This window comes from Aotus nancymaae, unplaced genomic scaffold (assembly GCF_030222135.1).
Source record: "Aotus nancymaae isolate 86718 unplaced genomic scaffold, 86718_ANA_hifiasm-v0.15.2.pri h1tg000025l, whole genome shotgun sequence".
Lineage (NCBI taxonomy): Eukaryota > Metazoa > Chordata > Mammalia > Primates > Aotidae > Aotus > Aotus nancymaae.
The window spans coordinates 23,392,867-23,420,303 of record NW_026988438.1 but is presented as its reverse complement, the minus strand read 5'-3'; the positions used below and the strand labels follow the sequence as shown (position 1 = coordinate 23,420,303).

The window sequence follows — 27,437 nt, the reverse complement described above, 5'->3', positions numbered from 1 at the left end:
TAATAGAAAGAAGAAAATAGCAGATGGTGAAGTGAAGGAGTACTGCTTGTCCTGTCTTGACAGGATATGGTCCTAGTCAAAAATTCTTCTGTAGGTAATCCTGCTCATTCATTTGGTCTACTCCAGAGATGAGGATCCCTACAAAGGTTCATTGTGTCCCTTTACTCTATGGTTGCTTTCTGTATCTCAGCCTGTGGATTAATCAGAAACTATTGTTAAAAATTATTTTCAGATGCTGCGCATGGGCAGGAGAAAGGAAAGAGAAAGAAAGAGAGGGACAAAGAAAGAGAAAGAAGAAAGAAACAAAGAGAAAGAAGAAAGAAAGAAGAAAAGAAGAAAGAGAAAGAAGAAAGAAAGAGAAAGAAGAAAGAGAAGAAAAGAAAGAAGAAAAAGAAAGAGAGAAAGGAAGGAAGAAAGGAAGGAAGGAGAAGAAGGAGGAGGAGGGGGAGGAGGAGGAGAAGAAGAAGGAAGAAGGAGGAGGAGGAGGAAAAAGAGGAAGGAGGAGGAGGAGAAGAAAATGAACCAGGGTAGATGAAGACAAAGTTGAAGAGAAAGAAAAGGCTGGGCTGGCAGAGAGGCTTCTGCTCCGATTTGAGGAGTATGCATTATATGCTGTAAAGCGTGGCCAGTCACGGGAGGATTCAAAGCCAAAGAGAGATAGGATCAAATCTGCACGTGGGAAAGCCCACCCTGGTGCGCACCTGGGGATAGAGTGATGGGGGGATGGGAGGATGGAAGATGGGAGTTTGGGGATGAGGCAGCTGAACAAGAGTCTTGTGACGGTGGAACCAGGACTTCATTGTTCCTTCATTGTGGGGCAGAAGAGGTGGAGGATTTTAGCGCTGCCTTGCCTTGTCCGCGCTGCCCAGGTATAGCTGCTGGCTCGGGCAGGGGCCTCGAGACGCCGCTCAAGCCTCGCGGGTGGATGAGTTGGACAAAACGTTGCTCCCTTCTTCTCCCCAGACAGGCAGGTAATCCCTCTTCTTCCTTTCGCTGAATCAGCTGGAGAAGAAAGCCCAGCAGGGGCTGGCCAGCCTCAGCCACGGGACCTACCAAGGCCCCAGGTACTGGAATGGAACTTCGCCGAGGTCGCCGCGCAAACGGCCACAGCGAAGGAGCGGATTTACATCCTCTGGGCCTGTTCCTCACTTTCCTTTAAACGTCCCAGTCTCGCTTAGAGGAGGACCTGTTTTGTGCAAGGCTTGCCGGAGCAACCAGCACCTTTTCTGGGATACAGTCTTGCTAGTGGCCTTTCCTTGGTTGAACGCTCGTATCCACTATCACCCACAGGCTGAAGGACCCCTGCTCTACACCGCCCCCGATTCCACTGAATAGGGAGTTTGGGAAGCTTATACTGTGCCCCAGAAAACACTAGTGACCTTGTTCTCAAAATTAAATATACTTAGAGCAGTCAGATCAGAAGAGGGACCTCAGAAAGATCCATGGGCGTGTTGATAAACAGTATGTTTGCAATTGATAACATAGGAAATATTTTCTAATATTTCAGGAAAACAAAACTTAAAAAAAAAACAAAACAGATGACGTGTAACTCCTAACATTCTTGCCTTGCTTCAGGACCGTTGGGAGAGTGAGACAGCCTGGTAGCTATAAGAATTTAACATAGAGCACAGCATACAGTAGTTCTTCCAAGACGATAGCTTCTCTTTCCCCAACAAAGGTGAGGCTGCATAATCCAATATTTAGTGGGGAAAATTTTCACTAGTACATTAAGATGTTATTTGCAGTTAGAAACAGTGAATAAGACCTAATAGTTGCTAGCACAACAGGGTGACTCCAGTCAAAAAAAACCCCTAAATTGTACATTTTAAAATAACTCAAAGAGTATAATTGGATTGTTTTTAACACAAAGGATAAATGCTTGAGGTGATGGATACCTCATTTACCCTGATGTGATTACTATGCATTGCATGCCTGTATCAAAATATCTCAGAGGTTTAAATACACAAATATTTAAGTATATAAATACAGAGATACATAAGTATATACACCTACTATGTACCCACAAAAATTTAAAATTGTTTTAAAAGATGTTATTTGCATGCATAAAGAAGATATTATTTAAATTTCCTACTTAAAAAGTTTTCTTTCTTTTTCCTATGATAGTAGATAAATGGCAAGCAAAAAACGAGAAGTCCAGTTACAGGTGGGTCTGACGTATCAGCGATTCTTCATCTGGTGCACTGGTGCTTGATACCTTTTACAGTGCCTTCCTCTTTGCAGGCAGTCATCAATAATCAAAGCCTGTGGGATGAGATGCTGCAGAACAAAGGCTTAACAGGTATAAGGGTTCCCGGTTGTCTGGCCACCTGGGGTTTGGCCTAGGGTACCTCCCTGCACCCTGTCCCTCTAGAGTGCCACTCCCCACTTTGACCAAGAAATCCTGCAGTGCCTTTGCCCTGGCCCTGGCTCCAGATTGGGATAAATTGCTATCCTAGATTCGTAGACTCAGTTATTTCATAAATATCATCATCTTCTAGTGATTGATGTTTACCAAGCCTGGTGTGAACCTTGCAAAGCAATGCAACCCTTATTCAGAAAATTGAAAAATGAACTGAATGAAGATGAAATTCTGCACTTTGCTGTCGTAAGGATTTTGTTTTCATTAAACTGTTGTTTTCACGTCATATTAGGTGTTTAAGTATCCTCTAATACTTTAAGTATTGTCTTAATTTAAACAACCTGTCAGTTCTTCAAAATAGATAGTCTTTACTTGGTGGTTTTACTATATATTTCTATATATTTAATTCTACTAGATCTGAGAATGAACATGATTTTTATCCCATCCTTATAATGTCAAGGCTATTTACCATGACTGAAAGTTAGAAAAGTGTAATAATGGATGCATCTATTGTTCTGTTTCCTTTCACCTGACCACTTGTTCAGTGTGTGTCCCTTAGAATAAGGGTTGCAAAAGCTGTTTACTGGGCGCTGGGCAGTGCCCTGGCATTAACCCAGTTACCATATTTTCCAGTGGCAATGATTTTTTTCCTCATTTATTTGCTACCTAGTTGTGACAAGGGATTAAAATGTTATAGCTAAACACGTTTTACATAATTGTACTGTTTATTCAATCCAGTCACATGAAATTATCAACTAATTAGAATTTTGTTGTCCAACACGGTAGCTACTAGGCATAAGTGACTAAGGAGTTCTTGAAATGTAGCTGGTCCAACTCAGGAACTGAATTTTTAATTTTAATGAATTTAAAACGGAATTTTAAAACTGATACTCAGTTGGGTTATTGTAAAATTTTTAAAATCTGTGACAACTTGAGTATGTGAATCTACGATTTAACTGTACATTTTATTAAAGCTAATTAAGGATTAATTATTTCTGATTAACAGCATACAATTAAGATGTACTCTTAAGTGTAAGAGACACGACATGTTAAATTTTAAAGGTTTAATATGGAAAAAGAAAGTGAAATATGCCACTAATGATTTTATACATTGATCACATGTTGAAATGAGAATATTTTGGCTATATCAGGTTAAGTAAAATTTATTATCACATTATTTTCACCTTTTTTTGTTTCTAAATGTGGTTACTGGAGAATTTATATGTGTGGCTTTCATAATATATTTATATTATACAGAAAAACACCCAAACCCACTAGACTTAAGATACAAGAGCAGATAACAGATGAGCACATCTTTACCCCTTATCTCTGAAACACATAGTCCCTAAAGCAGACCTGCAGCCACAAACCACTCAAGCTCTCCCAGTCACCGGGCTTTCACGGCTCCTTTCAATCCAAACATCGGAATGAGTTTGCCTACTGACCTTGTATTTCACTATCCATCCCCTTCTTTAGACACATTTTCTATAGGACTTATTTTCCTTAGTTCAAGATGATGAATAAGTAGTCTAAAGCCTAGACACTCACCTCTTATTATTTTTCTATTCAAGAGGGTAAGTGGCTGTCTACAGCAGTTAAATCCGGTTGTCCTGAGTGAAGGAATTGACGTTTATCTTCTGAAATAAGGACTTTGTAGGGTTTTCATTCTTTTAACTTTTTTTAAAAAAGTCTTTACGTAGATGTTATTTTTAGAGCACTTTTAGGTTTGAAGCAAAATTTAGCAGGAAGTACGGGTTCTCATATATCCCCCGTCCCCACACTTTCATAGCCTTTTCCACTACCAAAATCCCAAATCGGAGTGGTACATTGTTACAACGGATGAGCCTACACTAGCATATCATTATTTACCAAAATGCACAGTTTACATTAAGGTTCATTATTGGTGTTGCACATTTTAGAGACCTTAACAAATGTATAATGACATGTATTTATTATATTATGGCATCATATAGTACTGTTTCACTCCTTGCAAAATCCTCTGTAATCTGTTCATCTCTCCCTACCCCATTACCCCCGGCAACCACTGATCTTTTGACTATCTCCATAGTTTTGCCTTTTCCAGAATGTCATGAAGTTAGAATCACATATTGCAAAGCCTTTTCAGATTGGCTTCTTTTACTTAGTGATATGCTTTCTGTCTTTTAATGATTTGATAGCTCATTCTGTTTTAGTGTCAAATAATACTCCATTATCTGGATGTACCATGGTTTATGTACACGTTCACTTAGTGAATGAAGAACATCTTGGTTGCTTCCAACTTTTAGCAGTTAGGAACAAGGCTGCTATAAACATCCATTCATAGATTTTTGTATGAACATAAATTTTCAACTCATTTGGGTGAATACGAAGGAGCATGATTGCTGGATCATGTGGTAAGGATATGTTTTATTTTGTAAGAAACCAAGTCATCTTCTTCAGTGGCTGTACCATTTTGCATTCTCACCAACAATGAATGAGAGTTTCTGTTGCTCCACATCCTCACCAGCATCAGTTGTCTGGATTTTGGTCATCCTAATAGGTGTGCAGTGGCATCACATTGCAGTTTGAATTTGTGTTTCCTGAGATTATGTGATGTGAAGCACCTTTGTTATACTTATTTGCCGTCTGTATCTTCTTTGAGGAGAACCTTCTGCTAAGTTTTTTGGCATTTTTTAAAAATTGGGTTGTTTGTTTTTCTTATTGTTGAGTTTTAAGCATTCTGTGTATTTTGGATAGCAGTCCTTTATGAGGGATTGCTTTTGCAAATACTTTATCCCAGTCTGTGGCTTGTTTTTTTTTTTTTTTTTTTTCATTATCCTGACATTGTAGTTTTTTTAAAAGACAAGATTCTGTAACAACCTGTTTCACTCTGAAGAGTCAGAACCACCAGAAAGGAACTAGGAGGTTATTCCAGACTTGATTCTTTGCAGGGAAGAAAAATCAAGTTTGAAGAGCAGAGAATAGGGCCTAAAGGAGATTGCCACATGCAGTTGAAAAGGGGTTGATAAAAGTAAAAAGACAGTATCACAAGTGTCTAATGGCTGACAGATAGATCACAGGGAATTGAAGATCAGGAAATTCTTGTGAATCCTGGCAGTTGGCATTAGGAAAATTTGTGCAAAAGTGGAAGGAGTAGATGTTCACATAGACTAGGAGTTCCGGATTCTGGTGACCTGCCCATAAAGGTGAAAGAAAATTCTCTCCAAACCTCCATTGTGAACAGTAATGGAGGAATGCCCTCTGCTGGACACATTGTTTTCTGCTGTTAATCAAGGCAAAGAGACACTTGGAACTTGAACATGTAGGTCCAAAATTAAAAGATATGAGGTTGATTTCCTATTAAAATTGCCCTGAGCTGATGGTCAGTATCAAACTTTTTTTCTGCTATGTGCCTTTTTAAAAGATGAACATTAAATTATACGTGTGTGTGTGTATATATATATATATAGGCATGATACATATACATATAAACATTTAGTAAATGGTATTTATTATATTTACTATGATACTATTTCTAAATACAGTTGACCATTGAACAATGCTGGGGGTAGGGACGCTAACCACCCTATGCAGTAAAAAAATTATTTATGACTTTTGACTCCACCAAAACTTAATTACTAATAACCTACTGTTGACTGGAAACCTTAAGGAGAACATAAATAGTCAATTAACATATTCTATATATTATGCATGTTATATACTGTATTCTTGAAATAAAGTAAGCTAGGGAAAATAAAATAGTGTTAAGAAAATCATAAGGAAAACAAAATATATTTACTATGCATGAAGTGGAAGTGGATGACTATAAAAGTCTTCATCCTCGTCGTCTTAACATTGAGTAGGTTGAGGAGGAGAAGAAGAGGAGTTAGTCTTGACGTCTCAGGGGTGGTAGAAGCAGAAAAGGTGGAGGAAGTGGAAAGGGAGGCAGAAAAAGCAGGCATAGTGGATGTAATTTTATGAAAATACATGGTAATTTCTGTCTGAATTTTTTGCTTTTTCATTTCTATAAAAATGTTTCTATATGGTGCCAATCCTTCTTCCACCATTTGCTTTAGTTTCAGTGCCCATATCATAGAAGGGTCCATGTTGTAAATGAAGTCAAAAGCAGTCTTGGATAACTGGAACCCTTCTGCCAGATGTTCTAATGTCAGTTTGTTTTCTGGCACTGCTCTTCTACATCTTCTCCCTCATAGGCTGGCACTGGTTCAGATGCACTCATCTCTATCAATTTGACTTCCGTTAATTCCTCTGGTGTGCTGTCTGTCAGCTCTTGGATTTCTTCAACATCCATATCTTGAAACCTTTCACACCCTACTTTTTTGCCATATACATAATCTCTTTTATGACTTCTTTAACTGGCTCTGTCATAAATCCCATGAAGTCATGCACAACATCTGGACACAGTTTTCTCCAGCAGGGATTTATTAATTTGTGCTTGATAGATTTTGTAGCTTTTTCTATAAGAATGATGGCATCTTCAATGGTGTAATTCTTCCAGACTTTAATGATGTTCTATCAGGGTTCTCTTCTATAGCACTGACATCCTTTCCATAGAGTACCATGTGTAATGAGCCTTCCAGGTCCTTATGACCCCCTGATCTAGAAGCTGAATTATAGATGTTTTGTCTGGGGACAAGTAGGTCATTTTGGCACCATTGGTGTTGACCTCATAGGATTATCAGTGACCAGGGGCATTGTCCAATATCAAAGAATTTTAAGAACAGTCTCTTACTGGCAAGGTACTTCTGACACCAGGGACAAAGCATTGATGGAACCAATCCAGAAAAAAAGGTTCTCATTGTCCAGGATTTCTACACACACGTGCCTGTAGTAGAATACTGAAAGGGACATAGGTGCCCTGGGAGACGAACAGTAACGTATTGTGCAGAACAAGAGGTGATTTACAGCAAAAAGAAGTGAGACAGAGTTGGAGGAAGGATAGCTGAACCAGGACAATAAAGGAAGGGCAGGACCAGGCACTGAGGGAGGAAAAGATGAGTAAATAAGTTTGGCTAAAGGTTGGGTAATGTAAAGGGAAACAGTGGGGAAAGGTTGAGGCCAAATGATGTAGGACTCCAATCTCCAGTATGTGTAGTTTGATCCCTAAACCCACTATGGCATACCCAGACCATGTTGCAGTAAACGTAAAAATTATATGTTATCTCTGCATTGTTGCAACATGTGTATCAAATGACTTGAATATAGTTTTGTTTATCATTATATGAAATATTTACTTTTTCCAGGCAGAAGCTGACAACATTGTGACTTTGCAGCCACTTAGAGATAAATGTGAACCCGTTTTTCTCTTTAGTGTTGTAAGTATAATATTTGCTTTCTCAATTGTATTATCATATTCCAATTTGCAGTTAAGAACAAGTAACATCATAAAATTACCATGGCATTGTTTGCCGATGACAGTAATTATACGATGTTTGCCTTATCTTTTCTTGGCTATTTATAAATTTCATAATTTGACCCCTAGGAGCTTATAATGGATTGAAGAGATTAGATTATTACACATTGGGTTGATCGTGGACAGAAAAAGTAAGATGGTGTTTACCTTTACTAAGGAAATGATCACAGATTTATACAATAAATTATTCACAGGAGTAAAAACTTGGAAATTTCTTAGATACCTAGCAAGAGAGAATTGGTTATAAACGTTCATGCTTACCCATATCAGGAAGCATCTGTACGATCAGTCTTTTGTAATACATTACTCTTATCCCTGTATTTACAAATGCACGGAAAGAAGACAGTAAGTGGATTCACCAAAATGTTACAGTAGTTTTCTGTGTGTGAGGAACAGATGACTAATTTAAGTTCTATTAGTCATACTATTCTGTATTTTCCACAGGTTCTGTGATGAACACACAACTTTATTAATCAGACAGAGGCCAGGGATGGTGGCTCATGCCTGTAATCCGAGCACTTTGGGAGGCTGAGGTGGGAGGATTGCTTGAGGCCAGAAATTCAAGATAAACTTGGCCAACATAGTGAGAGACCACATTTCTATTTTCAAAAATAAGTAGTAATAAAATAAGTATAAAACATAAATGAATAATTAGAAAGACATAAAAAGTGCTATTTTCTAAAAGCAGAGTGCTCACTTAGTGCTAAATGAGGAGGCTCTAGCTGCAGGTGGCAGGTAGGAGCGTGGGACTGAGGAGAAAAGATTGGGCAAGTGGGTCACACTGTAGAATCTGGAGCTCTGGGATAGTTGATAATAGAGTTTGAATATCTGTTTCCTCCAACTCTCATGCGCACGTGTGACCTCCAATGTTGGAGGTGGGGCCTAGTGGGAGGTGTTTGGGTCGTTGGGGCGGATCCCACATGAATGGCTTGGTGCCCTCCCTACAGTAATGAGTGAGTTCTCCCTCTATTAGTTCATGCGAGCTGGTCATTTAAAGAGCTTGGCACCACCGCGCCTTTCTCTCGCTCCCTCTCTCCGTGTAACCTGCCGTCTCCCTTTCCCTTCCTCCATGAGAACAAGCTTCCTGAGGCCTTGCCAGAAGCAGATGCCGGTGCTGTGTTTGTATAGTCTGCAAAATTTTGAGCCAAATAAGCTTCTTTTCTAGTTCCCAGCCTCATGTACGCCTTGATGACAATACGAAACAGACTAATAGAGCCATCACCTGGACAGCTAGTCCAGTCAGACCAGTAGACCCAGGCCCACTCTCCTTAAGTGGACCATGCAGTCCATGTTCTCTAATCGCTGGAATCGGTGCTCAGAGTTTAAGTCCACCCCTCCTCGTAGCCATGATTCATCCATCCTTCTAACGCTTATTCCTGGCGAGACCCAGCTCTCCAATTCTTCTCCTGTCTCCCAAACCTTTCCACTCCATGACATCTGGAATTAAAATGACTTCTCAAGATTTTTGACCATGGCTCTGAGCTTTTGCCTCACTTCCTTGGCTTACCTTAATTTTAGCTTCTTCCTTTGGACACTGTCTCCACAGCCCAGAGGTGATAACTGTTTATTTCAGAATGTGGAATAGTGTTGGTGTTTCTTTTACTTCCTAGTTCTTCAATAACTTTCTTTTCTCTGCTATAGAGGTCTGTTTCACATGGCTGAATTTCCTGTTCCTCCATTTCACTTCTGTCATTTACTGACCTTCAAATCAGGTCTATTGATAACTGAAAGCTTTGGCATGTGGTTCAAAGTCTTACTCTAAAATCTGAATCCTGCCATCACCTTGAGGACTTTAGTATCTACATTGGCAACCCACCCAACATCCTGGCCTTTCAATTATTGACCTCCTTGCTGCTAATAAACTTTTCTTGCAATAAATTTCATCCAATCACCCCTGTAATCATGCCTCAGACTTTACTTCCCATGGCTCCATATCCATAATTATTAATTTAAGAATAGAATTCTGTGATCACAAAACACCATCAAGCCCATCGCTCATTTATTCAGATATTCCCTCAATGTCTCTTTGTATGGGTCAGCATTTTTAGCTGACAACAGATTCATTTGAGATAGTCTCAGCAGGAAGCCTTCCTCAAGGGTTATTAGATAGCTCACAGAATTGTTGAAAGATACTTTTTTTGGTGGGAAATCGTGATTAGAGTTTCAGGTTTCATTTAAAGCTTACTCAACTGCATCCTTCTCATTGGCTTTTGAATATGATTGAGTTTTTTCAAATTAAAAAATACATAATACTTCTTTCTGATACCATATCTCTCTCTAGCCACCCATTTCTCATCTTCACCCCATAGCTAAATCTGTCGAAAGAGTTTCCATATTTAATTTTACTTCTTTTCTTTCCATCCCATTAACTCCTCAATCCATTCAGTCTGACTTCTGTCTGATTATTCCACCACAATTGCTGTTGCTAATGTATCCAAGTATCAGTCTGTGCTAAGTATAACAGACATTTTTTAGGTATTCATCATTGGTACCTCTTAAATGGATTGAATATGGTGACCATGCCCTCCTTTTTAAGATATTTGCTTCTTTTGGCTTATGTGACTTGGTTTTCCTTTCACCTTCCTGGATGCCACTTCTCTCTGTCCTTTTTGCAAATTCACCCTTCTTTATTCAACGATTAAATATTGACTTTACCAGGCTCTACACTCTCCTTAGAAAATTTTCTCTACACACAGTTTCAGTCCTCACCACCTGTATATCAATAAATCACGTTTACATCTTCAACTGAATCCTATGCTTTCCGCCCGCATTTCCAGCTGGTGTCTTGGCACCTCCTCTTGGCTTTCTCAAAACCATCTCACAGCAAACTCATTCAACAACAGATCTTCCTCCCCACAAAACACAGTCCTCTTCTACTGTCTCTGAATTTGGCATGTAACATAATAATTTATCCAGTTTTCAAGTGAGAAACAGAGCATGGCCTTGGTGACATCTCTTTACATCACACTCTATCCATATCATACCTTGGACATGTCAGTTTTACTGACCAAGTCTCTGTCACATTCATCTACCTCTTTCCACCCTCCACTGTTTCCATCTCCACCACCACTGCCATAGACTGAGTGTCCATCATCTCTCCACCTCCACCTCTAGCGTAGCTCCTGACTTGTCCAGAAATATTTTATTTTGCTTCCCCCAGCCTTTTTTCCACAAGGTAAGTGAAATAGTTTTGACAAACAATTTTAATCGTGGCCATAGCCTCTGTCTAAACACTCTGACTGCACTTAGGATGAAGGCTGCATCCCTGACCCACCAGGCTGTGCACAGTGTGGCTTCCCCTGGGTGTTGGGCTTCAACTCACACCAGGCTCCCCCTCACTTTGTCACCTGGCCTCCTCACTTGCCCTCTTCCCTTCCAGCTTTAGAACTCTTCTGTTACTCCTTTTGCCTAGAATGCTCTTCCTTCTCCTTTTTGCCCAATTAGCTCTTACCAATCCTTCATATTTTACACCAAGAGTCACTTCCTGATATTGAGAAGTACCTTCCCTGATCTCCTTGACCAAAACCCATTCTTGTAGGTGTTCCAAGGGCTTTGCAGTGCTTTCGGTGGAACCTATTACAGTTGCTGTTTCACTTGTTTGTGTTTATGTAGGTCTTTTTTTTTTTTAAATGTAAATAGATCAGGTACCAGATCTATTATTTTATACCATCATGACTGGTACGACACCAGTAAACAGATACTTAGTAAACAGGTGTTGAAAGATGAGCAAAAGGTACATGGTGTTAGAAATAGCTAGGGAGGATGTTGTTGAGAGGTCTATCCAGAATCGTTTGACATTAAAACTGGGATACCTCGGGAGAGATTGCATCAGATGACAGCTTCTGCAGGAAGATGACTTTGCTGCAAGGTGCTGGAGGATATGAAAATTGGAGGTAGAACTCAAAGAGCTGAGCTCACCAAGTCAAGAAGAACTTTCATATTATTAATACTTTACTGTAAAATCATTAATTACCATCACTAAAAGAGGATTGCTGAGCATGAGGGTAGGGTAGAAAGGAGGGATGACTTAGTCCAGTTTAAGTGTCAATTCTTGATGTATTCTGCAAATGCAAGTTCCCCTCCTGTTTTCATTTCCCTTATAGAATGGCAAAATTATCGCAAAGATTCAGGGTGCAAATGCACCGCTTGTTAGTAAAAAAGTTGTTAACTTGATCGATGAGGAGAGAAAAATTGCAGCAGGTGAAATGGCTCGACCTCAGGTAATACTTTGGACTAACAACTATTTTAATTTTTAAAAAGTATGTTACCTTTTATTTAATATTTTTCTAAGTTATTTAACCTAATTTTATAACTATCTAGGTGTATAAACAGTGCAACCTTTCTGGGAAGCATTTTGGCAATGCGTGTGTATATATATTTATATACATAAAAATGAAATCTTTCGGATAGTTCCCAGAATCACAAAATAATATTCATGGCTTCCCTGAAAGTTAGGAACATTTGTCCTTCTGGTATTTTGCTCTTTAATGGGATACTGATTACTGGTTTCAGAAAGATTTCTTTTAAGTTAAGAAAATATCCTCTTTTTCCATATTTACTGAGAGTAATGGTCAAGAATAGATTTTCACACTTATCAAATGCCCTTTTGATCATTAACATGACAATTACGTGTTTATGGCTTTCTTATTTACAAATTTCTGCTTTGTTGATATTTACCTCTCATGCTCTTATTAAATTTTAAGGTTTGGCTGGGCATAGTAGCTCTCACCTGTAATCCCAGCACTTTGGGAGGCCGAGGCGGGACAACATGGTGAAATGCTGTCTCTACTAAAAATACGAAAATTAGCTGGGCATGGTGGTGAATGCCTGTAATCCCAACTACTCAGGAGGCTGAGGCAGAAAAATCACTTGAACCTAGGAGGTGGGGATTGTAGTGAGCCAAGATAGCACCACTGCACTCTAGCTGGGAAACAGAGCAAGACAACTACGCAAAAAATAATAATAATAATAAATAAAAATAAAAGTTTGTTACCCTTTTTATACTGCACATATGCATTATTTCTGCCCCCTCCATTTTAAAACATCCCTTATTTTATTTTAGTGGAAAGCTGGAGACAGTCCTGTCATGTTAGATAAGTTCAGGCTCTCTTCCACTTTACTTTCTATTTCTTAGGTTATTTACTAGGCATAAAATTTCTAAAACCCCACTCACTATCATATTAAAACATAATTCTGTTTGCCTTGCATTGCATTTCTTTTTTATAGTATCCTGAAATTCCATTAGTAGACTCAGATTCAGAAGTTGATGAGGAAGCACTATATGAAAGTGATCGTAAGTAAATTTACTTCAAAGTAATCCAAGGGTGTTCTGTACGTAGGTGGTCATCACGACATCACTTGTTACAGCAAAACACTGGTAACAAAATCCATGTTTATTAACAAGGAATTGTTCAGATAACTGATGATTTGTGCCTTGCAAGACTCAGCTATTAAAAAGCACACTCTTTTCCTCACTTGTCTTACCTTTGGTTCTGGGCCTGGAGCCTTTCCTAGGTTACCCAGGACAATGGACTCCCGTCTCCTGTGACTAATCAGGACAGCAGCTTCCTATTTCATCCTTTATCATCTTCCAAAAATTTATGAAGATAATTTCTTCCTTGCTGACCCATACTCTTTGTTTACATTGCAGTTGACAATTTCATGCCTTCACTCGATTATCTGCGTTGGGGTAGTGGGGTGTATGTGTTCATACTCTGGAGGGAGCAGAGGCAAACAGCCACACCCAAATGAGTTATCTTACACTAAAAGTTCATTGTAAGAATGCCGATACATTCATAGATGGTGAATCTGTTGGTAATGTTTACTTGCATGATTCACTGCAAGTAAACATTAAAACTGTACTCACTGGTGATACTGTGCTGGATGGATCCTGTGTGTGATTCTTACGCATGGGAATTGCATTCAAACCATCATGGCCTACCTACTCAATTTTTGTTGCCTCTTGATTAAAAACTTTTATGAATGTTTCCCCTCCATGCAAATATCAGAACTGCCATTTGATTGTAAGTAGAAACTCTTTGGGAGTTTAAATGCCGTAATAAGATGTACAGCTACCAATGGGCAACAATGGACTGATCGTTAGGAATTTACATTGTTAATTGCCAGATCCTTCATTATCCAGATTTTGTGCCAAGAAAATGAAATTCTGTCTTTTTCTAATTTTTTTTCTAGAGGAATTATATAGTATTGCTATAATCAAACCTGATGCTGTGATTAGTAGAAAAGGTATAGAAATTAAAAGAAAAGTAAGTAATATTTTCCAACTATGGTTAAATTAATTGCAAAATATCAACCTCTTAATCGTTAGTTTGAAGACAAGCTTATCATTTAGAGTGAAATAGAACAAAATATGCTGCTGATGCTAGGTAGCACTAAAGGCTTTGAATACCTCTAAAGGCTAGGTACCTCTAAAGGCTATTATGCCTTTACAAAGGCTCAATCTATTCATGCATCCTTATGTAAATAATCCTACTCTACCAGCATCTATGTAAATTTTAAAAATTATAGTTCTTATACTACATTGTATATCAGTCTGTTTTCATGCTGCTGATAAATACATACCTGACATTGGGCAATTTACAAAAGAAAGAGGTTTATTGGACTTACAGTTCCATGTGGCTGAGGAGGCGTCACAATCATGGTGGAAGGCAAGGAGGAGCAAGTCAATCTTATGTGGATGGCAGTGGCAAAGAGAACTCGTGCAAGAAATCTTCCATTTTTAAAACCATCAGATCTCATGAGACTCATTCACTATCACAAGAACAGTGCAGGAAACACCTGCCCCCATCATTCAGTCACCCCCCACCAGGTTCCTCCCACAACACATGGAAATTGTGGGAGTTAAGATTCAAGATGAGATTTGGGTGGGGACATAGCCAAACCATATCATTCTGCTCCTGGCCCCTCTCAAATGTTATGTCCTCACATTTTGAAACGAATCATGCCTTCCTAATGGTCCCCCAAAATCTTAACCCATTTCAGCATTAACTCAAAAGTTTATAGTTCCAGGTCTCATCTGAGATAAGGCAAATCCCCTCTGTCTGTAAGTCAGTAAAATCTAAAGCAAGTTAATTACTTCCTAGAAACAATAAGGGTAAAGGTATTGGGTAAATACAGCCATTCCAAATGGGAGAAATTGACCAAAATGAAGGAGTTACAGACCCCATACAAGTCTGAAATCCAGCAGAGAAGTCAAATTTTAAAGTCTGTATATTTTTGAGCCACTTCAAACCTAGTGCCCCATAGATTTTGCTGAGGTTCTTATAGAAAATGCATTGAAAGCTAGTGACTTGTTAAGCCCAGAAAAAAAAATTATTTGTTTTACATGTGATCCCACGACACCTGGATTTGACCTTACTCTCTAATTGAAGATTACCAAAGCAGGAGTTATCATAGAAGCAGAAGATAAGATAGTGCTCACTGAAGAACAAGTTGTCAACTTCTATAGTAGAATAGTGGACCAGGTATGAAAGTTAAAAATAAAAAAGCCACTGTGTGTTTAAAAACAGTGGCCTTCTATAGTCTTTATATCTTTATTACAGAAAAGCAAATGAGTAAGTCTGACAAACTAAACACGTTCTTGGTGTTCCTGTTGGTGTCCATATCATGGAGATGCCAATGATAGTGGCTCTGAAGAAATCTTCAGTAGAAATAGTGTCTGCTAAGTAAAACTGGATGGTCTGTCCAATTGTGTTATGTTGACATGAAGACCCCTTTACGTCATGTCCTCCAAGATCCCCTGCCTCAGTCCTCTGGAAGTGAATATCCAGTTCCTTCCTATAGATTTCTACTCTGGGTTGAAGGCTCTGTCATCAGCTTCACAAGAATGATTTAATACTTTCTTTATCTAAGGGTCTTTCTCTCAGGCTGCCCCCACCCTAACTGCCCCAGTCCTGCCACCTCCCTGCTCCACCAACTCTCTTTTGTCTGGAGGAATATAATAAAGGCAGTGCTGTGTATTAGAAAGTGTACTGGCTTGGGAGTCAGGAGACTTCACTTCCAGAAATGCACTGTCCAATATGGTAGCTACTAGATATATGTGACCGTTTGAATTGAAATTCATTATGATTAAATTATATTGAAAATGTGAATTCTCAGTTGCATTAGCCACATTTTAAGTGTTCAATACCCACCGGTGGCTACCATGCTGGAAAGGGCAGAAGAGCATGTACATCATCACAGACTGTTCTACTGGACCTCACTTTGTGGGACTGGCTGCACCACTCACACCATCTCTGTTGGCCCCAGCTTCCACATGTGTAAAAGGAAATGATTACGGCAACTGCATCCCCATTAACTGTAAACTTTTGAGAAGATCCAGTTCCAGAGCCCCATCCCAGACTTACTAAATCAGAAACTCCAGGATTGGGCTCCAGAAATATATGTTTTAACAAGCCCTTTAGGCGACTTGGAAACATCCTAAAATTTGAGAATGTTGTTAGATTATCATTAAGATCAATTCATGCTAGCTTTGAACTTCTACCACTCAAAAATGTAGGAGACTAGAAACTATAAAGGGATAGGGAGAGCTTTGTTAAAGGTGTGAACCAAAAGTATCTGATACAGGTTGTAATCAATTTAGAAAGTTTATTTTGCCAAGGTTAAGGACACACCCATGACAGCCTCAAGAGGTCCTGATGGCATGTGCCCAGCGTGGTTGGGGCACAGCTTGTTTTTATACATTTTAGGGATACATGAGACATCAATCAATGTGTGCAATATGTACACTGGTTTTTCCTGAAGAGGTGAGACAACTTGGAGTGGATTAAGGGGTGCGGTGCTTCCAGGTCATAGGGAAAAAAGAGACAAACAGTTGCATTCTTCTGAGTCTCTGATTAGCCTTTCACTGAATACACGATTTACATGTGAGATGCCATAGAGGAATAGTCACTTATGCCTTAGTCTGCTTGGTGAATCTGTATCTTTACATAAACACCTGGGCAGAAGAAACCATCAGATATGCATTTATCTCAGGTGAGCAGAGGGATGACTTTCGGTTCTGTCTGTCCTCTGTCCCCTACCTGTGAAGTTAAGCTATCAATGATCAATGTACATTGCCAAGGTGACATCCATAGGGTAAAGATCAGGAAGCCCACAAGGAATTTCCTTGTGGACAAGTTACAAGGGAGGTATGTAGCTTTTTAATCTTTGTAGCAATCCTATTTAGGAATAAAATGAGAGGCAGGTTTGCCCCAATGGAGTTCCCAGCTTGACTTTTCCCTTTGTCTTAGTGATTTTGCTGTCCAAGAGATTTATTTTTCTAAGGATACAAAATTAACCTGCTCTGGTTATTGCACATTTTCTTTATTGAGACATCACTATGTCCCCCATGAATATATGCAATTACTTTTCAATAAAAACAAAAACAAAACCCTCCCAAAAATAAACATATTGTTAAAAGGAGATTTTTAAAAGTGACATTCCCTTGCCCAGGGATCATGGAGGGTAAGATTTCATTTTACTTGGGTAGTGACCATCATTTTAGTCCATCCATTTCAGAAGCCTGAAGGAAACACTTTATCATTTTATTTTGTAGCCTGACTTTGAAGAGTTTGTCTCTTTTATGACAAGTGGCCTAAGCTATGTTCTAGTTCTATCTCAAAGAAGTAAACACCATCCTCCCTCTGAAGAAACTGAACCACAGCCTGACACTGAACCTCACAAACCATCTGAGGATCAGTCTGAAGTCAAAGCCAAGGTCACAGCTGGAGTGACAAAGAAGAAAAGAGACAGGTATAGCTCAAGACCAGGAATTTTGTCACTTGCAATGTGTTATTGGATAATGAAGTGTAATATAGGTACCTCAGCACCTAAGGACAAATGTTTTTATGTTAAAGGCAAAAATATTTCTTCCAGTCAACCTAACATACTGTAGATTCAGAAAAGCTGTGTGCTGGGTGAAGTGTCAGATACCTGGCACTGGAAACAGTAGTTAACTCATGGGCCGTAGGGTAGTAAGAATTTATAGATGACAGTGTAGTTTTGAAAGGAAAGTTTTATTGGATAGAAAGAACACTACAGAAGAATACAGCAAGGCTCCTTAGTAAGAGAGGACTGAGCTTGCCATGGTGGATTTTTCCTTAAGGATATTTATGGACCTTAAAGCTGGTGCTTAATGATAATTTGGACCTTATTAACCACATAGGTCATGATAAGTAATTGCATTTGTAGACATTTTAGTGCCTTGATGTCAGCAAGGATTGCGCGATGAGTTTGGACATGCATGCATTCCAGAGATGTATAGAAATTCTAGTTACTTATAATTTTTTTTAAAGCCTGGTACCAGATGTCGACTATAGGGAAGTCTAGTTATTTCTATATTCCTCAGATGAGGAGTTTTGCCTCTGGTTGGTCGGCTTGATGACCCTCAGGTGATCTTTCCTCCCTTCACTGTGACTGCCCTGAAAGTTTATGTCAAGAGCGCTAGAAAGGGAAGCCTTTTCCCCCTTTGTCTTCCTAAAGCTGGGGACACCAGTATGGCCACATGGGCTGGAGCTCGAAGGGTGTATTGGAACCATGCACAATCCCTCCCAATTCAGCCTCCTCTCCTATCTCTCCACCTTCTCCTTCCACCTTCTCAGTGCCTTAAAAACAGGAAATACATACTTGTACTTTAGACAGTTTGTAGTTTTAAATTACTGAGAAAAAAATGGTTATATATTTTTATTGATGTATTTTAAAATATTCAAAAATGAATATAAATAAGTTGTAGAATGTTCGTTTTATGTGCTGCTGTTTATGCCTGTTACCCCTCTGAAGACTCAGAGAATGGAGGGTGTAACACAACAGTTATCACGCTGCACCAGAAAGAATTAGGTGAGCAGGAACATACTTAGAGTATCTGAGCCTTGAGTCTTCCTGGATTGTGTCTTCCGTGCTTGGCAGCCCATCTTTTTTGCATTTTCTGGCTGAGAATATCCAGAACATTCCTTGTTGTTCCTTCTTGTCTTATTAATGAATTGCGGTGGCTTTTCTTGGGTGCCTACCTCTGTTGGCTCCTAGTGATGCCATATTTTTAGGAAGTGGGAGATCCTAATATCATTAGTTCCAAGTTGTACGCAGGATAAAGGAACTCATAAGGTAAATCCGGCTGACAAGGAGCTTTGTAAACAGTAGCAGTTACTTTCAGGGTTTTAAGGGAAAATAATAATGAGCAGGCTAAGTGAAGGTTTGTTGGGTAGGGTGTGTTAAGTTTCAAAAGACACCAGATTTTATCCTAGAATTTTTGAGTCATTTAAAAAAAAAGTATCCTATGAAGCACTCATTAATGTAATGAGTAAAGTCATCATTCCATGGGGCTATCGTTTAGGTAATAAGCCTCCATTACATCCAACTTTGAGAAGCTCCAATTGTTCAATACTCACATGACACCGTGAACAATTTAGGCATATTAATTGGCATGTCAGATGGAAGTGCCAACAGCTCTCCCTCCAGAACAGGAGCAAGCATGGTAGATGCCAAGGTCAGAGTGAAATGGAATGTGTACACCTTGCTCTGACACAGTCTGCAGGACTTTTTTTCTAAATGTAGAGTCCCCATTGACCTTTGTTTATCCCAAACTGGCCAGAGCAGACAGCACGGGACAGTGTGGAGCATGCTTATTTGGTGTGTTGGGGCTCAGAAACTGATATCCAAAACATGGCGCTTTGACATGCGGAACTGAAAAAGCCTCAAGACCTCTCTGACTTGCCCCAGCACTCCTGGCCAGCTGTCTCTCTCAAAACACACCATAAAGCTGAAGTTCTTTTATCTGCCTAATATCCACAGATCCACCAAGGAGAACAATTGTTTTTCTTCCCTCCCTATAAGACCAAGAATGTAACCACACCTGAAAAGAGATAGTGAACAAGGTCATTTCTGTGCCCTGGTCCATTCATTCTCCCTAGTCATCCTTTATTGCCCCTCAACAAAATTCTTCTCGCTCTGTTACTTGTTTTGCCAGATGGTCTATAATAGGAGTGTCCAATCTTTTGGCTTCCCTGGGCCACACTGGAAGAAGAAGAATTGTCTTGGGCCACACATAAAATACTGTAACACTAACGATAGCTGATGAACTTAAAAAAAAATCTCATGACGTTTTAAAAAGTTTACCAATTTGTGTTGGGCCACATTCAAAGCCTTCCTGGGCCTCATGCAGCCAGCAGGCTGCAGTTTGGGCAAGCTTGGTCTATAAGCTTCTGAACCTCCTTGGGGGGCGGGTACTCACTCTGTGGTTCTCCCTGTGTACATGTTAATCAAATTTGTCTACTTTTTCTCCAACTAATCTACTTTTTGTCTATTGATGTCTGTTGATTTTTCAGTGAAACTTGAGAGGGCAGAGGGGAAGCTTTCCCCTAGCCTCTGTAGTGCTTGTTCTTGTTTTCACAGATCTTGTTCTGGAGGGAGGGCCTGAAAGGCACTGTCACTTCCATCTGACATCTTTCAAGTAGGCCCAGAATCTAAAGAAATAAGGACAAAAAAATTCACGAGTAATTATTCAGTTGTTCACTTTCACTCTTTATTGCCCCCTCTCCCCTATCTCCCAGCCGGCTCACCCTCCTCTTTGAGTGGTGGGGGTGAAGAGGGTGAGATGGGAGAGAAATTAAAAGCAGAGCATTTGAACTAGGAGTGATTGGTGACCCCTTCCATGAACATGGCCTCTCTGTGTACAGAGCAGCAGAGCCCCAGGGCTGTGTTGGGCTGGTTATTCCTACAGAGACAAACACTCCCAGCTGATGAAGTCACACGGTGTGGGGAAACTTTCTCCATGCCACCCATGACCTCCCTGCTCCAGTGGCTGCAGAAGGAAGGGGAAAGAGTCAGGGAAACAGGGCAGAGGTATCCACGTTTGTCATTCACATTCCAGTTTCCTTCATGATAGGTTTTTGTCACTTGATTTACATGTCTGTCATTTAATCAGCCTGTTTTAAGAAATCAAAGGATAGTGTCGTTTAGCTTTGCTTTCCAGTCTTTCTACAGATCAGGAAGGTTTGGTTCTGTTAACTACGATGCCCGGAGTCAAACAAATAGTAACTGGCAGTCTTCTCATTCTTTCACTTATTCTATTGTGTGTTGATTCATTCATCTGATATTTATTAAAGTCCTACTATATGCCAAATCCTGGAGATACAAAGATGGGGAAGAATTAGATGACAACCTCTGAGGTCACTTTCAGTTTTAAGTCTTTACGACAGAGTGAAGGTGACATTTCCAACCTCCTCTACTATATTGTATTCCTCTGTCCATAGAAAGTATTTATTCTTTTTTCAGTTACCTCTCTATTTGTCTTTATAAATGTCACAGCTATAGGGAGCTTAATTTTTTCTTTTATGATATTCTCATTTAAATTAAACATAATAGATACAATTCCTAAAATAATCCTTAAAGGTATTTCTGAGATCAGAGTAGTCTGAATTCTATACCCTGACTCTATTCCCATCTGCAAAGCTTTCTTTCCTCTCTGGAGTCAAAGGGAAGCTGTACTGATAAGCAGCTGGCTATCCGTGAGGTCTGGAGCTCTGTTTAGGTCTTCATGCAGGAGAAGGTAAGGGTGGTGTTGTGTTTTCTCCACTGAGAGTTTGGGGAGCTCCTGAGCTCCCTGGAAGGCAACGACCTGGAGCCATTACAGACCTTGAGAGTAACAGACTTGTGGACTTCACTGAGTTTTTCTGATTCCTAAGGGCCAAGATGGAACTGAGTAGAATTATTGAATTCCTTGCCCTAGCTAGCTCTCTGGGGGCTTTTCCTGATTGCCCCTGCAGAGGAATAATGACCCACTACCTTCTACACTGCAAGCTTTTAACCTAGAGGTCATCTTGCCTCCAAACTACAGGGTTTCCAACACTTATATGAAAAACCAGACGTAAGCCCCAGTGAGCCAACAAGGAGAAATGACTACCTGCCTGAGGGAGACTGGTAGACAGAGAAAGGAAGATACAAAAATCACAACACAAGTCTGGTGAAAAAGAACTGCATAGAGACAGAAAAATCCTTAAATAAAATAACAATAAAAATAAGACTTGAGATTCAAGTGCTACGTATACATTTAAAAAGCCTTTCAAATTTGAATTATACAAATTTTTTTTTTTTACAATTGGTTGAGTTTGTCTAAAGACCTGGGCTAGATAGAAAGGGAATGTTCAGGTAAAGATAAAGAGGTAGAGACCAAAGTTCTTTTGATGTCTTACAGTGGCTGCCCTTAGAGACAATAGGTGACAAATATTTCCTATTCAGATCTTTTTTTTTTTAATTATAATTTGAATTTATTTTTTTATTTTTTTATTTATTTTTATTTATTTATATTTATTTATTTTTTTAATTGCATTTTAGGTTTTGGGGTACATGTGAAAAACATGCAAGGTTGTTGCATAGGTGCATACGTGGCAGTGTGATTTGAATTATACAAATTTTGATTTGAATTATGAGTTCAGGGGAGAAGTAGTGAGTATGATCATCCTTTGAGACTCAAATTAATGACATGAAAAGTCAGGTGCAAGAAATAGCTGAAAGTACACACACACACAAATTAGACAGACATTATGAAAGCCGAAGTCAGTAATCTCGATAATATACTGATGGGACCAGTGTGCTTGCTAAAGAGAAACTCCACACAGAGGGGAAAGAACAGATGGACAAGCTATAATTCAACAAATAATGGGGAAACTTTTTTCCCAGAATAAACACATTTGTCTGCTAACTGCAAGGGCTTACAAACAATGGTCCACCCTCAACTGATGCCACTCCACCCAACTCCATACACAAATACAGGAGCATCCCGGGAAGAAACACTGCACACTGTTTCCAGACAGACAGAATAAGCAGTTGTATACCTAATAGGTTTTAACCCAGAGCAGATCATCTTCTTAACATCCTCTTCCTCTGTATAACAAAATTTATACAAAATTTATTTGTACTTATATTAGTACTTATATTTAAGTACTAATTACTGAATGAAGCAAAAGATTATGCTAGAATAAACATGTAGACAGTGAAAATAGTCTTTTATGAGCCAGATACTATGGCTCAAGCCTGCAATTCCAGCACTTTGGGAGGCTGGGCAGGGTGGATCACTTGAGGTCAGGAGTTCGAGATCAGCCTGGCCAACATGGTGAAACACTGTCCCTACTAAAAATATAAAAATTAGCCATGTGTGGTAGCCCATGCCTGTAGTCTCAGCTACTTGGGAGACTGAGGCTGGAGAATCGCTTGAATCTGGGAGGCAGAAGTTGCAGTGAGTCAAGACTGCGCCACTGCACTCCAGCCTGGATGACTAAGTGAGACTCCTGTCAAAAGAGAGAGAGAGAGAGAGAAAGAAAGAAAAAAAGAAAAAGAAAGAAAAGAAAGAGAAAGAAAGAAAAAGAAAAGAAAAGAATATTTTATGGACTTTTGAATATATAAATATATGAGTATAAAATAAAAATAAATGTTACAGTGCCCCAAATGAAAAAAGTGATAGATGAATAGTTTAGTATTTTATCAGTAAAACATATGTATGCCTGTACATATTAATCTATCACAGAAATGAAGTACAGTTTTTGCTTTTTGAAAGCCTTAATATTTGAAGATTTGTCTTTGATGTTCTCAAAATTGATGTCCACTCCATTTAATAGAAAAATATAAGTGAAATTCCCATTTTACAGTACATTGTGTAAATTTCAATACTGCCAATAGCTTTGTTGTTTGGGGATTGATTCTATGTAGAGCACCACGAGCAGTACACTGCTTGTGAAAGGATAAGTGATGAATATGTGCAAACTCCAAGTGTACCTAGAACATTATCACTAATGTTTAGGAGTGCTGCCACATGGTGCTGACAAAAAACCACCAGCCTCTTACTTGGTTTTGTTACTGGCTTAAAATCGTCCTTGCACTTTAGGTGGATCCCTTCCACCAACTGCGTACTTGGCAGCAATTGAAAATAAGTTACTTACAAGGGAAAGACACTTGACTGCCATTGGGCTCATTTTAGGACTACTGGAAGAAAAAGACTGCAATCTCTGCATTCTTACAAAGCCAAGAATTTACCTGAAAAAGCAAATGAATATCTTCAAGGACATACTTAGCAAGTGTATCACCTATTCCTTTTGTGGAAAACATGTGAGAATATACTCAATCAAATAAAAAATGTGGGAGGGAAAAAAAGAAAAACAGTTCTTATCAGTGAATGTTTGAATCTCTGACCACACACATGGACACATATGGTCCATATTTCTGGGTTTTATAATATAATAGCTGATGAAGAACTCTAGAAATAGAAGAAAATTCTTATAGATTCTAAATTATCTCAAGAAAACCTAGACTTTTCTGGGTGTATGTGGCAAAATGGTTCAAAGATCAAGAAGGCAGTATTTGGACAGTTGGATTTTGAAGTTCTTATTTGAGTATGTAGAAAGGGGATAAATGGAGTATGAAAATAGGGAGAGAGTGTGTCAGAATGCAAGAAATATTTGGGACATATGCATCTGGCAACAGAAGCAGGAAAAAGACAGTCGACATTAGTGCAGTGGATAAGCATAGCAGAACTTCCACATTAACAAGGGAAAACACGGAATGAATAGCAGCTTGCTCAGATCAGCAAAATAAGGGGGAAAAAGAAGAAACCTCAATTTAAAATAAGTAGTCTAGATAATGTAAGATAAAAAAATAAAGTCAAGACTATGGCGACTAGGCTAACTATGAAAAGGTCAATTTTCCTATCACATATAGAGATTACGCGGTAAAGGTTAAAAAAATAGACTAAATTAAAAACCATCATAGTAATGATGCACACAAGAATCATCAATGGGTTTAAAACTATTGTGTGAAAAATATACACACAGTTTCATATAATGTCCTCAGAGATGACTTGTTAATTATAAAGGGAAAATTGTAGCTTTTCAGTAGAGAAAACTGGGGGATATCACCTTAACTACATTAATATCACCAATAATTGGAAAAAACTGACATCATATACCTCTTATATGATGGAGCAAGTGATGAACCAAGAAGAACACAGGCTCACGAAGGTAGTTTTCTTGCCAAAGATTCATAACCAGAATGTATTAGGAAACTACTGGGCCATCCAATAGTTGGAAACCATTCAAAATGAAGGGAAGTCTACAAACAAATGGCCTGGACCCTTCAACAAATCAATATCATGAAAGACAAAAGAGGTTGAGTCACTGTTGGAGATGAAAGCAAACTAAGGAGACAGGACAACTCCATAATCCTGGATTAGGAAAGAATTACTATAGAAAAGATGGTATTGGAAAATTAGTGAAAATTGAATATGGACTGCTTATGAGACAATATTTTTGTATCAATGTAATATTCCCTGAAGTATTTAGAAGTGAATGGCTAAAATATCTGAAGCTTACTTGCAAATGGATCTGCCACAACACACATACACGCACCCATGCAGAGCCCCCAAGCCCCCCACACACATGGGGGGATGAAAGCAGCAGATGGAGGGAACAAATATGGCACAATGTTAGCAGCTGGTGAACCTAGATGAAGGATATAAATGGGAGTTCATTGTCCTAGTCTTGCAACTTTTCCATTAATTTAATTCTTTTCAAAATAAAAATTGTAAACAACTTTACTATATTCTGTTTAAAAAAAAAAACGACAAAATAAATGAAAATAAAGGGATGGCCAAAAAATAGCCAGGAAAAATAAAGTATTAACATTGATCGTTAAAACTGCTAAACTTGATAAAGAAAAACATGATGTAGAAGGAAACATTTATGCAATGTAGCAACCAAAATAAGAAAAAAATTGTGCCTCTACCAACATAACATCTAACTACATAAGGAAAAAATAATTGGAAAAATAAGGAGAACTGAAAAAAATATCTGCTAGCAGACAAGAACAAGCAAGGATGTAGAGGAGTGGAAAACACATATTCCATAAATAATATATAATAAATCATCTATAATATATGAAACATAAATATATATACAACCTTACATATCACAAATAATTTTTTCTTTTTCACAAAAAATACTTCAGCAAATCTTTAATAAAAATTTTACTACACGTATTTTCTGGTTATAATCCAATAAAATTGCAAATAAACAATAAAAAGGTAATCAAAAATGTTTATTTGAAAATATGAAATGCATGTTTAGATAATCCTTAGTTTAAAGACGAGATTCAAAGGAAAATTTAAAACTATCTGGAAAGTTCTACATAGGGAAAATAAAAATTTTTCCTTAAAAACACAAAATTTTATTTTAGTCTTTGTTTATTCTCTCCTAAAGTCAAACATAGATGATATCATGTAAGTGATTTTTGGAGTGGGCTCAATAAAAAGTTAAGTATCATATTCTTTGAATAGAGAGATATAACTTATCTTTACATGAGATTTAATTTTTATTAAACTTCTAGTAATTTCTCAACATATTATCAGTTTCAATTTGTTGGCATGGTTATAAACTTCAGTTTATAATAATCTTAAATTATGTTTTGGATTTTGACAGTTTACAAGAATATCTGGAAAGACAACATGTATCTCAGTTTTGTGACATCGAAGAGGATGCAACTAATATGGCTAAGTTCCTTGATATCTTCTTTCCTGATTTTAAAAAAATTAAAAGAATGAAATTAGAAAAGATATTCACATTACTTCGACCAAATCTCTTTCATGAAAGGAAAGGTAGGGAATCGAGCATAAATTGTTTACGCATTTTATAGAGGAGATTTGAATAAACCCTAGTATAAATATATTTAAAAGCATAGTTTTACATTTTAACATTGAAGAAAAAGCACCTAGAGTAAGAAATTTAGTATATCAACTTACTAATTTCTTAATAATAATGAATAAAACATTTTTGTAGCTGAAGACTTTACAAGGCATTTTCCAGCCTGTGAATTTGTTAGAGTAGATTTTAACATTGCAGGAATTGTTGCATAATATAGAATAAAAGCTTTTATGTCTGAAATACGTCAATTCAAACATAACTGATAGTGTGGGTCTACCATAATTGATAGTGTGACTTGAACAAGCTATTTTACCAAGTTTAATTCTTCACATGTAAAATTCAGAACATTAAAATGAGAAAACATAAATAAAGTGCTTGGCACATAAAGAGTTCTTTTTAATCTCACCCCATATTCTCATAGCAGAGTGAATATGGCAGAACAAGAACACAAGTCGTAAATTAACACTTCATTCTTTTTTATACCTAATGTATGAAACATAATTAACATCAATATTTATATATTGACCTTTTATTCTCTGACTTGTCGAACTCCCTAGGAGCTTCCTAGGAGCTTTGATATAGTTTCCTTGGCATTTCTACGTAGACCAGGATTTCTCAACCTCAGCCCTGCTTACATTTTGGGCTAGACGATTCTTCGTCCAGGGTGGAGGGTTGGTTGTTTCACGTGCATCGTAAAATGTATAGCAGCAACCTTGGCCTCTACTCACTAAAAGCCACTATCAATACCCCCACTCTCAAGTTGTGACAACCAAAAACGTCTCTGGAGGTTGCCAAATGCCCCGTGTAGGGCAAAATCTCTCCAGCTGAGAATCATTGAGGTACACGGTAATATAGTTTGCAAAGTGAGATACTTGTACCTCTTCATTTCCATCTGTGTGTCTTTTATTTCGTTTTCTTTCCTCATTGAGCTAGCTAGAACTTCCTGTATGATGCTGAACTGGAGTGATGAGAGGAGACATCCTTG

The 27,437-nt window shown here is 38.4% G+C and overlaps 1 protein-coding gene across 1 annotated transcript in view; it reads left to right on the top strand.

Moving 5' to 3' along the window:
• The first annotated feature begins 281 nt into the window (after positions 1–281).
• Positions 282–27,437, top strand: part of NME8 (NME/NM23 family member 8) — a 47,955-nt gene continuing 20,799 nt past the window's right edge. The window contains exons 1-12 of the mRNA XM_012461264.2: positions 282–869; positions 964–1,195; positions 2,125–2,164; positions 2,242–2,299; positions 2,499–2,605; positions 7,603–7,674; positions 11,876–11,992; positions 12,999–13,065; positions 13,965–14,038; positions 15,164–15,256; positions 17,329–17,525; positions 26,231–26,406. Coding sequence (XP_012316687.2) covers positions 2,132–2,164; positions 2,242–2,299; positions 2,499–2,605; positions 7,603–7,674; positions 11,876–11,992; positions 12,999–13,065; positions 13,965–14,038; positions 15,164–15,256; positions 17,329–17,525; positions 26,231–26,406 — 994 coding nt within the window. The 5' untranslated portion in view covers positions 282–869; positions 964–1,195; positions 2,125–2,131. The remainder of the gene's footprint in view (positions 870–963; positions 1,196–2,124; positions 2,165–2,241; positions 2,300–2,498; positions 2,606–7,602; positions 7,675–11,875; positions 11,993–12,998; positions 13,066–13,964; positions 14,039–15,163; positions 15,257–17,328; positions 17,526–26,230; positions 26,407–27,437) is intronic.